This window comes from Ammospiza caudacuta, chromosome 6, assembly GCF_027887145.1.
Source record: "Ammospiza caudacuta isolate bAmmCau1 chromosome 6, bAmmCau1.pri, whole genome shotgun sequence".
Lineage (NCBI taxonomy): Eukaryota > Metazoa > Chordata > Aves > Passeriformes > Passerellidae > Ammospiza > Ammospiza caudacuta.
The window spans coordinates 8,363,367-8,376,193 of NC_080598.1; the positions used below are offsets into that span (position 1 = coordinate 8,363,367).

General features: G+C 41.4%; 1 protein-coding gene across 2 annotated transcripts in view; it reads left to right on the forward strand.

Moving 5' to 3' along the window:
* Positions 1 to 12,827, forward strand: part of MICAL2 (microtubule associated monooxygenase, calponin and LIM domain containing 2) — a 75,923-nt gene that overhangs the window by 16,120 nt on the left and 46,976 nt on the right. For both annotated transcript variants that reach the window (XM_058806462.1, XM_058806461.1), the window contains exon 2: positions 7,680 to 8,031. In XM_058806462.1, the coding sequence (XP_058662445.1) occupies positions 7,768 to 8,031 (264 nt within the window). In that variant the 5' untranslated portion in view covers positions 7,680 to 7,767. The remainder of the gene's footprint in view (positions 1 to 7,679; positions 8,032 to 12,827) is intronic.

Genomic DNA, 12,827 nt, shown 5'->3' on the forward strand with positions numbered 1-12,827 from the left:
TTTATGGTGTGTTTACCTCCGTAACTATGTCCCCGTGCATAAAGGGAATGCTGTAGTAGAGGAACTGCTGCCGAATGTGGCACAGTTTTGTTGGTCTAACTTCTTATATAGCAGGGATTCTGCTGACAGGGCTCTGTCAGCTACAGGGTATGCTTTTATTTGTCTTCCTCATGGTCACAGTTGTGCCATCAAAGTTTTGCCTGTGACCTGAGGGTGAGGAACAGAGAGGAGGATGCAGGAGGATCCCACTTCTGTGAGAGAAGTGGGATGTCGAAGTTCCCACTGGCAGCTGGGCAGGAGTGGTGCCAGAGTTCCCTCTCCATCATCCTCTTGTGTCATCCATCCCTGCTCAGTGTGTCTGGCCTTGCCATCTCCCTGCTGCTGTGATTTTGGGAATGGAAAATAGGGTATTACTTGCTCTCCAAGTTAGTCTGGCTCAGTGTTCCAAACATCCTATTGAAAGTAGAAAATCTTGTGCTGATCAAAGGACAGCCAGCACTGCCTATTCTGTGATTACTATCTATGCTGTTCTAGCTTGTGAGCTTGAAATTATAAGTGTCACTATAGAAAAAGAAAGGCAGGAGTTTCAAAGAGCTTAAATTGTTTTCACTGAGACTACATCCAAAACATCTTTCTAGCTTAAATAACAGGTGCTTTTTCTTAAGAGTATGCTTTCTTTTTCTTAAGAGGTAGGCTGATGTTACCCTTCTGGTATACTGTCTTTCTTTGTTCTTGTGATCCTAACCTAGGAAAACATCAGCATAAACTTTCTACTGTTGTTTATATTGTGTTTCTCATCTACTACACCAGAGCTGAAAAATGTTCTTCCTCATAACCAGTCTAAACAAGAGTCAGGTTTTAATATCTTGTTTATGCATAGCATTAACCCCAAATGACTGTGGTAGAATCATCTACAGTTACCTTTGAAGATGCAGACTGTATGGAAACTTGGACTTTGCAGCAGAGCTTTTAGCAGGCCTGTAAAAAATAATTTTAAAGTACTTACTGTAACCTGCACAGAATAAGAATTGAGCTGGAGACGTTTCTCCTTAAAACCATTGGTCTTGAAGGTTTAGTTATAATTTCCACTGGTGTAGCTACAACAACATTGCTTTAAAATAAAAAGAAAATTTCTTTATTTTATAATTTATTCTTCAGAAATGATGGTATTACTGATAAGTAGATGAGTACTTTGAGTATATATACAATACAAAATTATGTATTGTCGTTCATTTGAAAAATCTGTGCCTTTGCTTTGCAAAATGAGTATCTGAGGGTTTTAGTGATGTTTATAGGACAGGACTCCTTGTGCAGGCAGCAGAACAGTGTGAGCCCTGTGGCTGCCAGTTCTCTGTGGGGTTTATCTGAAAGCTGGCAAGTGCTGTGTCCTTGGGCCCAGCAGAGGTCTGAGCCCCCATCCCTGGGGTGCACATGTGGCCCCTGGGGCAGCCTCCCACTCTTCACCCCTGCCAGCACCGTGTGTTTCCATGAGTGGGGACACATGCAGGCTGCTGTTTGCCTTATGGGGCCGATCTCACTTTATTTGTCCTTAGTGCAGTCCCACAGCAAAGCTCAGATTGGTAACACCAAGAAACAAACCCGACTGTTTTTAAAGCTTCCAGCTTTAAAATGTGTGGAATGTGACTCAGTCTGTGTTGTGGCAGATAAAACCCTGCAGATAGGTCATTTTATTTTATGCTTCCTGTGAACGAATCTAAAATACCCAGTGCTAAACCTTAGTGCTCTTGGGCACATTTCCAGCTGTATTTTTTCGTGGGTGCTCCAGCTGCAGCAGGTTAAACGGGCACAGCAGCACTTGCTGGAAGGCTGTGTTTGAAATGTCTCATATAACCACTGCAAAACAAGCTGATAGCGTGCATGGTAACCTTGTAAGTTCACAGGCACACAGTGTCTCAGCAGGAGCTGTTTGGAATTCCAGACTTGGCCCAAAAAAGTTATTTTGCAGGGGTTCCATGGAAGTTGGCTTTTTGTAAAAATACAGAAGAGTAATCTGGCTGTTTAGAGAGACAGTTTGTGAAGCTTTGTTCAGAGGCAGCTTCCCTTCACTGATGTTTGTGGTAGGACTGTGCATCTTAAGGGATGGGTTGTCTGTTTGTGGCCAGCACAAAACTAGTATTTCAGGCTAACATGCTTTTAACTAGTTTTATAAGCAAAGCAAATGAGAACTTCACTTGTTACCAGAATTACATCGAATTCTATTTTCATTTTATGTCATTTTTAGGACAGCATGCAAAGAAACCAAACCACCAAAAAGCTGTGTTTCCTTTAGACAGAAATGTTTACATTTAAAATGGTCTCCACAAAAACAAAGTGCATCACAATAGAAACTAAACTGAAAGACTCAAAGTTTTGTAACACAGCCAGTTTCACTTGCAAACTTCACATTTTATGATGGTATTGATCTCTTAGTTCAGTCAGGGAAAGAGGCAGCAGAAATATTCTGCTTTAAACTCATGATGAGGAAGGGCTGGAGTAGATGACTGCTGTGATTGCTGCAGTCTTTTGTTTCTGTTGTTGTTTCTAACCTTAAGCCAACAGTAAATGTACTGTATCCTGTGTGCCAAACTGGAGTCTCAAGAAAAGAATTTATTCTTGGTAAACGTTGCAGAATTAGGGTTGTATTGAAAGTGGAATCAGGATTAGTGATATTGAGTGCTGGGAATTGAATCCTTTTCTGATCTCCCCAAGGAACATGTTCTCAAGTATTAGAAGCAGCGCATTAAGGGACTGAGGAGGAACTTAAGTGCTTCAATTTTGAATTAAATTAGGGTTGTTCTTGTTCCAGTGGGACACATAAGCCAAAAGAGGGTTTTAATTTTTGTTGGTAGTACCTCGAGACCTTGCTGACAAGCAATTTGTACGGTGCTGCTGTCAAAAAGTTATGTTATTTTCCTATAATGACTCATATATGTCAGCTTTACTGCTTGCTCAGCTGCTGCTGAGAGACTCCATGTGCAGATGTGAGCCAGCTCCATACATCCATCTGACTAGAGACACTTAGTGGAATTGCCCTGACAGTGGAGCTGCTTTTTTCAGTATTCTCAAGACTGTCTGCAGTAGCAGAGCTTGTTTTGCTGACAGGAAATATCAGCCAAGACTGGAGCCATTAGTTTTCCTATGGATACATCTGTGCACGTGCCATTGCTTTAACTTCTGCTTTCTCTCTGCCTCTTTTGCACTGCTTTCCTTTTGGTTGTAACAAGATCTTCACTTTCTTCCTGGGCAGCCACCAGGCATGAGCAGCACTTCTCAGCTTTCCTTATCTGACATTCCTGTTGGCCCTGGCTGGAGGCAGAAAGGAGCCAGGGATAACTTCTGACAGTGGAGGAACCATGGAAATGGAGCCCTTCTTCTTCCCAGTGTACTTTGTGTCCTCCAGAGACTCCTGCAATGCCATGGGAAGCTGTGTGCAAGGCCAAGTTCTTGTGTGTGCTTAATACATCATGCAGGGGACCTAAAATGGCAATTCTTCTGTCTAAGCCACAGATGCTTCAGTTCTGACTTGAAAGAACTGTTTGTGCAGCCTGTTTCCTGCTCTCTCATTCTTTTCCTTTCACTGACCCAAATTTTTATTGGGCTCTGCACCACTTCAATGAAGTTTAAAATAAAATGCATTTTATTTTTGGATTGTGCTACTAGAGGAAGTTTACAAGTCACTTCAAAAAGCATGGTTTGCAGTTTCAGCATCAATAGTCACCTTGATGAGATTTTTGGCTCTATATTTCATCCCTAGAGTGATCTATATGATGAAGGAAGTAAAAGGATAAATTATAATACTCTAAGAACTCAAGTACTTTGCCAAACACTGTTAATTTTTCTGCTACAGGTAAGCAGTTAATGCATTGCCTCTTAAGTCTTTGAGACAGTTACAGAACAGGAAACTTATAATTATAGGCAAGAATGACCCTGGTGAACTCCTTATCCTTATTACATTGCTTCTAGTGAGTTATTTGCAGTACTGCAGTGAAATATCAGTGACTCCTCAGAAAGAAATGCATAATTTTCCATCAGCTGCATATACTTAGAGCACCATCTTCAGCTCTGTCATCTGTCAACACAGTGTTCATGCCAAAAAAAAAAAAAAAAAAAAAGGAGACATTAAGTGGTGTTTCCAGCAATCCAGAAACCTTAGTAACCAGAGTCTCCTGTCTCATCTGCTTTTTTGACCACAAAATGTTACTTTTTTGGAGAATGTGACCTCTGACACAGCAAGGAGAAATGCTTCACTAGTGAGCAAATGTCTACCGAGATGCCAGTGCCACTCCTCAGTTTGTCAGTATGGGCAAGAAGGGAGTGTGTTGGCAGTTCCTGAGGAGAAGATTTTGTGCCCAGAAAAAGTAGTCCCAGTGGTGTTGGAGAAGGGAGGTTTTGTGGCTGGAGATAGTCCTGCCTGTCCTCTCCAATGGAAAGGCAGAGGAAGGCTAAGCCAGGGTTGTGTGTGTACAGCACCTACTTCCACTCCATGCTGAAAATGTTTTTGTCCCTTCCCTTTGTCTGCAGTGGGTCCTGCCTTGTCCCTGCTGTTACCAGCACTGCCTCATGCTTGCTGTTCTTCTTTGCTTGGTTCAGATACTGCTCTCCTCTCTTAGCTCTGCTCTTCCCCCACTTCTCTGCTGGACGGCAGCAGCTGAGGCCATAAAACTCCAGTCTCTGGGAGCTGGAAAAGGCACTGAGTTAAGAGCTGGTGATCACACGCGCTTACCAGTTATGCCAAGAGTTACCTTTCAAAGATATTTGTGTTTTATGAATGCAAGCATCTTGGGGTGAGCTAATAAAGCAGTGCAGAGGAAGCAGGAGCAGAACTTGAGTTTCTGGTGGCAGAGTACTGTATTTGCAGGGTGCCCTGTGGCAGGAAGTAATGATGAATCTGACTCCATGTTCTCAGAATGCTAATTTATTATTTTAGGATACTATATTATATTAAAAAATATTATACTTAACTATACTAAAGAATACTGAAAGAATACTTACAGAAGGCTAAAAAGATAATAATGAAAACTCGTGACTCTTTCCAGAGTGCCGACACAGCTTGGCATTGATTGGCCAAAGAGCCAAAACAACTCACAGCAGAATGCAATGAAACAATCACCTGTGGGTAAACAATCTCCAAACACATTCCATATGAGCAAAACACAGGAGAAGCAAATGAGATAAGAATTTGTTTTCCTTTTTCTCTGAGACTTCTCAGCTTCCCAGGAGAAAATCGTGGGTGAAGGGGTTTTTCAGAGAATGTGAATGGCACAGAAGGGGAGAGCGTGTGTGGCTGCCGCTCCCACCCTCAGCAACGTGCCCTCAGCGGGATGTGTTGCTGACACTGCCCCGCTCCCTGAGAAGCCACTTGGAATTATTTTAAGAGAAAAGGAAAATGAATACTTCTCTGTTAGTGAAATATCTCAGGGAAGTATAAACGTTGGGTAAAGTAAGTGTTCAGCCTTGATTTTTAAGTATTTTTTTTAGTGGGCCTCAAATCTTGAGGTGCATGCACACCAAGCTGTTCAAGCCTCATTGGTAGCACCTTGTGCTGTGTTTCATGGTTGTTCCTTGCCTTTCCTGTGGAACTTTTGGATCTGTTGGTCCTTTTTGGACCAACCTAAACCCTTTGTGTGCTCTCATTCCCAAAGGCAGCAGGGTGAGGGGAATGCCGGGCCTCCCTCGCACCTGCCCGGGGCTGGCAAAGGCAGGCTCCCTCCTGCTGACATTGCTCATTCATCATCCAGGGCTCCAACCTGGGAAAGTGCTCCGTGCCTGGGCTCCTTCTGAGGCAATGGGAGTTCGTGGTACTCAGCTGCTTGAAAAATTAGATCTTCTGAAAGGTGGGGCGTGTAAAACGTTTGTGCTTTTCCTTCACAAAGCTCTGTAGAAGAGGGCATGAAACGTACTATAAATGAAGTATTCAGAGGGGAAAACAAAAATTTCCTGACTTGTTCTTGGCACCAAACATTTAATCATGACATTTGGTCTTAGAAAATGTGCAACTCTCAACATTGCCAATTCATTTTACCCACAAACCCACAACAGACTGATGATGTGCATACAAAGGTTATTTATTTTGAGCACAGACAGGGAATGTGAGTATTCCAAATGCTTCCTTATATCTCCCTGTGGGATCTCTTTAATAAGTTGCATAATATTTTTCTGTATTAGAAGATGGTAAGACAGACATGGTGGGACTTTTCTTTACCTAAATACGCTGGTTATGTTTTCTTTTTTCTTCTTTGGAGGAAATGCAAGCAGAGAATGAGTAGTTTGTGAACAGTGTTAGACTGAGAAGCATGACTTCAAAGGCCTTTCTAACAATTTATTCTGAAACTATCAGCCAACAGATGACGTTCCAAGTAAAATAACTAATTATGTGGGAAGTTAGGCAAGCATTGATTTAGTTTTTGGTTTCTTGGACTGGCAGATAATTCTTTAATAGCAAGAAAAAGAATACATGACTTACATTTCTGAACTTGAGTCCAGGTAAACCTTCTTCTGAGGACAAGTTTATACATAACCTGTAACAATATTCTTGGAAAATGTGAAAGCCACTTGGATACTTTCTGTGGACTTTGGCTGACTCTAAGATGCTCCCCATTAGGGATGAAGAACAAGGTTAAAGAAGGATAAGGGAGTGCCACAATGAAAGTATTTTAGTTCTTTGAAACTTGTGTTAATTTAGAATAGCATTGCTCTTCCAGAATGTAAGGGCATTAATCTGGAATATCAGGCACAGTTTTAACAGTGATCATGTTACTAGGAAAAGCCAGTGGGGCTTAGCAGGACAAACATCATTACTTTATATCATCAGCACATGACAAGGTAAGACTCCAAACACATAACTTCAGCATGGAGCATGTGGAGATGTGGAGATAAAATTCCTTTCTATGTGCTAGAGCACCAAACCCTTTCTCATTTTGGCAAGAGTGTTAGGAAAAGGGGGGGCTCTCTGTGATTACTTGTTTTCTGGTTCCTTTTGTTCTGGTGTAACTTGTGATGATGTTTCTGCTTAGCCTGTTTTGTACATTTGCTTGTGACAAATGATTGTGCCAACTCTAAATTGCTCTGGGTAAGCTGCACCCTCGGCCCTAACTTGTGCAACAGCAAAAAAAAAAAAAAATCCATCAAACCATGTTGACTTTTGGCTGCAGGTTTCCATGACTTCTTAAGACCAAAATATCACTTGCTGTTACATAAATTCTGCTTGGGGAAAAAATCTGGACTTCTGGGGTTTGTACATCAGTTATCTAGGACTGAACAAAAAAAAAATCCTCAAGCTCTCAGTGAAGCTGGTTCTTCTTGTAGCAGTAGGCTTGAGTTAGCAGGGTTTTTATAACAGTCTTTGTGAGTGTAAGTCGTGACAGCGCGGATATGTTATGTTTGTTTGTAACACACATACACAACCTTTGCCTCCTTGGTTATCCAGTAAGACTGGCTCAGCAATTCTTTTCTTCTATATCAAAACTTGCTTCCATCTCTATTCCTTCATCAGACTCTACATTTAAAAATATTTCTGCTAAGCACACATATCTGTGAGGCTTTCTTGTCAAACTTTCGTCCTTCCCAACAGTCTAGTCACTGTATGCTGGGGTTTTATGTTCATATTGTATGTGCAGTTGGTGGATTTAATTTTGCCACACAGAACCTGCTTGAATATGACTTGCGTTTATCTTTTCTAGGAATAACATGCATGGAAGTACTTGCTATTGTTGATCACCTGTACTCCAGCACGAGAGCTCCAGCTTAATAATTCTCTGCTCTCAGAACATGGAGGAAAATGATGATGAAAAATACAATCAAGCTGGCCAGATATTTGAGAACTTTGTACAGGCATCAACATGCAAAGGCACCATTCAGGCCTTCAATATTCTCACTCGCCAACTTGACTTAGATCCTTTGGACAACAGAAACTTTTACACCAAACTAAAATCGAGAGTGACCACATGGAAGGCCAAAGCTTTGTGGAACAAGCTTGATAAGAGAGCAAGTCACAAAGAGTATAAACGTGGGAAGTCTTGTATGAACACTAAGGTAAGTAGAATTGAGTTTTGGATTTCATAGCTTAGGAATTTTTAAACTTGTTTTTCTGCAGAAGCAAGGTTTATTCTGTCACATACAGTGTGTCTGTTCAGTAACACTTCCTTTAATATGCTGAAACTGGTTATTGACTGTTTTGGACAAATTTTAAAGTGTTTTTTTTTCTGAAAGTTCGGTGGAAACTCACAATATATGAGTGAGCCTTAAAGCATCCTGTTTTACAGTCTGTCTTAGACTTTGTCCTTTTTATATCTCATCACCAAATAGGTGTAAGATGCAAACTCCTGAAGAAATAGGCTGCATTCATTACAGACTCTCAAGAACTGCTTGCTTTATTAAACAGGGGTTTGCAAAGTACAAACTGTGACATATTCAGGCTCTTCAGCTTTGTGCATGCTGTAAGAGACCAGGGCTGGCCAAATGTGTTTCAGCAGCAGTTCCTAAGCTGCTCCCTGAAGGGGCTGCTTGGAGGTCTGGGGGTCTGTCTCTGTCACCTGGTGTCACCTGGCATTGGCTCCAGTTGCTGTACAACAGCAGAAGACAATCCTGCTCTCTTTATGGATTGAAGTCCTTTCCTGGTAGTGTTTTTTCACAGGCAGAGTGTGGGTAATTGCTCTGTGGTAGTTACTGAGGGAAATGGTCTGCTTGGTTGTGGAGAGGACAGGAAATGATCTTTTCACAGAGCATGCACTACATATTTTGATAGAGTGCACCAATGAGCACTCTAAATCTTGACAAAACTGTACAAAATACTCCTGCCAGTTGTTTCATCTGGCTATCACAGAATATTTCTACTAGCTTTGTCCCAAGAGCAATTCATTCATTTTCTGCCAAGTGATGGCTAAATGTTGCCCCAAGAAGGGTAACTTTTAAGAAGCTACTTGACTATATAGAGGTAGAACAGAGAGGAGGGGCATACTGGGGTATAACTAGACACCAAAATGTGAAGCATTTTATTTAAAACTATCACTGAAGTGTTCTTTCATGGACTCAGTAGACAGGTAGTGTTGCAAGTCTCTTTCTGTCAATGATGCAAACCAGAAGAAACTTCTCAAAAGCATGAGAAGAACACCAAGTTACCTTCAGTACGTAGAGAGTCCTCTGGTTTTATTCACTTTTCGTAAGCTCTCAATGATTTTTAATGTTTTTTAAGGTCATAAGGGTCCTTAATATAGTTTTACATAGTAAAGGAGTGTCATCACAGCTATTTAGACTGTGTTCCTGGCAGGCTCTGATTTTCTCCTCTCCTTTTTCCCTTCATTTCCCTTTTTGACCTGTGCTTCCTTCCTCCCTTTTTGTTCTTTGGAAAAGTCCTTCAACATATGTCATGGAACATCTTTGTGATGAAAACAGACAGGAAAGGGAAGGAATGAGAAAGTGTCTGATGATTAACAAATTTTAGGAAATATTCCACACGTACCTCACCATACACATACAGCCCCAGGTCCAAATTTCTGTGGTGCTAAGTTTGGGGAAGTGTTTGCAACACAAAAAAGCAGTTTTAAGACCCATGTGAAATGTAAAAACTAAGTCTTCTCTCAAATGGTGACATTACAAAGCCAAGGCTTTGTTCTGTAAGCTTCCTAAGCAAAGTGATTAATATTTATTTTGTGAGAAGATTTTGTGGAAATGGGTTGGTGCATAAAATATATAGTCTGTGTAATGCTTTACAGTGTTGCCAAGGAGGAAGCTAATCAACACCTTCCACAGTGTTGAAAGTATGGTATTACTGCCCCTTGAGATAAAAGATTTATTTTTAGTGGCATGGTGTAAGTATTTGCAGAAATTAATGGACATTTCTATGATGCACATATGACCAACTTGCAAATGGCTGTAGAATGTCTGCATGTCAAGAGTGTGGGTACAGATATTCCGTGAAATAGTTGGAGATGTTCACCACGAGCCTGGCCCGTGCCCAGCCCTGCACTTCAGCGTGTCATCGCTGATTTAACGAGAGAAACATGAATCTTCACATTGCTGGCAATGAGAGAGCAGCAGCCACAGTGGGGATATCTACCAGACATTCCTGGGGTGTGAATCACAGGCCCTGCAGGAGGGGAGGCTGCTGTGCTGGGAGAGGAGTGTGCCCCCCAGCCATTGCGGCGGTGGGCTCTGACTGCCCCGCTCACAGATAAGGGGTTCTCAGAAATGCTGGCAGCCCAGGCAGTGCAGAGAGGTCAGGCTGCAGCATGCACAGCACCCTTACCTGCAGTGCAGCTGGTGATTTTAGCTTTGTGTCTCGTTCTGTGCTGCTTGCAGTGGTGGAACAGGAGCTCACAGCTGGCAGCCGTGCCCAGTGCTCACCTCCATGGGGCTGCTCGAGGCACATCTGCCCCAAGTAAAAACCCTGCTTTAACAAGCAGCATCACAACTTGAGAAATAATGAGCTAAGTGGATTTTTGTTGTTGCAGAGCCAAGGTTGCTAGTAGGCATCACTTAAAAAAAAATACATGACTTCAAGGCTTTAAATGAGGTTGTGGCCTTGAATGCTGTAGATGAGCCTGCAGCTCATGGTTCTTAGATATGGCTTTGCAATCTTCCCAATCTTTGGAGGAGATAGAGAAGATGCAGTTGGGTTCTAAATGACTCAGAGGAGGCTTGTTGGGTTTTTTGTTTGTTTTTGGATATTTTGGGGTGGGTTTTTTTGGTGCTTTTTTTTTTTGTTTGGTTTTTTTGTTTGTGTTTTTTTTTTTTTTTTTTTTTGAGGCTTTTTTTAAAACAAAATTAAAATCTACTGCCTCATCCCAAAACTGCTGGGCTTTGGTTTTTTTCTTTCTTTTTGTTTTTGCATGGTATTTAAGAGCTGAATGCTGTACTTGTTGACTTTGTGCTTGTAAACTCTTCAGCCACACTTGAGTTACTCATTGCAATATGCACAAGTTTTATGCATACAGAACGTTCCACTCCAGCTAAATAACAATAATCCTGTGTCTTAACTGCTCTTGAAGAACATTGCCAAATATGGCTTTCAAAGTTTCTACAATGATACGGTTTTAAACTGGATGAATAAAACTGGTTGAGCAATTTTCAAGAAGTTTAAACCCACTGCTATTTCAGAGTTGTTTTATTGGGAGCATTATTTTCCCTGAATTCTTTGTAGGAAAATAAGCAAAACCACCTGCCCCAAAATAAAGCCAGACTGCTGAAGAAAGACATGAACAGAACTGGGGCAGAAATGATTTTTCTGAAACTGTAGGAGTCTGCCTGTGTGAGTGTTAAATCTTCACAAAACATAAATTTCCTTCAATCTTGAACTTCTAAGATGGGAATGAGTCCTGTTCAAAATTTGTTTCTGGAGCTGGCACCTGCCTAGTTCACCAGCATTAGGGAGAAACAAAAGTTTGTACTAACCAGGCAAAACTGTAGATATCGCACTGTGTTTCTTTTGCAAATATGTGCAGAAAAAGCACAATTTTTTAATGCTGACAAAATTTCTCTCTGGTTTTCATCTTCTACTAATTAATGCAGAGGAGCATGGCTGGACTCTGAAGTGATTATTTGTTTCTTTGGGGGATGGAGCTGGACAATCAAAGAACATTAAAGGTTTAATGCATGTTGTTTCCTACGTTAGCAGTTTGTATATCAGTCTAAATTTTTGAACATGCAAAACATCATGCAATAATGAACAAGAGTATATCCAGCTAGTGTTAGTATATTCATTAGCCTTTTTAAGACATCTGTGAATGCTGCCTCTCTGTATGGAGCAGATCCATTACTTGCACTTAATTTACATTTACTTTCAGTTTACCTGTGTAAATGATAGGAATATGTGCATGCAGATGTAAATGAGGCTCCCACTGATGTTAGAGATAGTTATGAATATGTATCGGGGGTAGCACCTGGCTCATGCTGTGCACCCGAAATTCAGGCTCTCCCATGCTTCAGGGGAGCAGAAATTTCTGCACATGGAAACATCCCAGGCTCACTCTGAGAAGGGGGTGTTAGTTCTCTGAAGCATGCAAATGTGGTGTTGCCTTCCCCTTCAAAGGTGCATGCTGTTTTTGCAAAATACATGCTTACACTTGAGAACTAAGAAAACTATGCTTGAAGTGCTACTGTGTAATTATCAGCTGCCTTGGTAGACTCTGGCATTTCTCTCTGGGTATTTGAGTTTTGGGACAAAGCTACAGTTGAGGAGGGACAAATGCCTGGGTGCAGCTTTGTTCTTCTGAGCATTTGCCTGCATTTTGGACCCTACCTTGGGCACAGTTCCTGGGCGGGAGACTTGTACAGTCTGAGCTGCTGTTTTGAGGCTGAACAATATTAGCATAAAGCAAGGAAATAAAATTAAGCTAAGAACTTTTGAAAGCTGTGCATTTAAAACCATACATATGTGCATTTGTAGGTATGTGTGTGTATGGACTCATATAAAACCCTAAAAAACAAATTCAATGGTCTTGAAGTTTATAATAGTATCATTTAGGTTGGAAAAGGCCTCTAAGATTGAGTGCAGCTGGTTAACTCAACACCACTGTGTTCATCACTAAATGTGGTCCTCAGATGCCTCTCCTTTACTCATTCCTGAACTCAGCCTTTCAAATCTTGTTTTACAATAGATGAGGTTTCCTTCCAAAAACTCCTGTTGGGAGACTTATTGCAAGAGAATGACTCTAAAATTGTTTTTGACTGTGTTTCCAGGACTTACATAAGGATGAAGTGGCTCTTTTTGGTACTGTCATGTGCTGTCAGTCTGACCAGGACCCGGTGGCATCTGTGTCCCTGCTGCAGAGAGGGCTCCATGGTGGTGCTTTATCCAGCACAGCAGTGCAGAGAGCCTGTGGTTTCAGGGT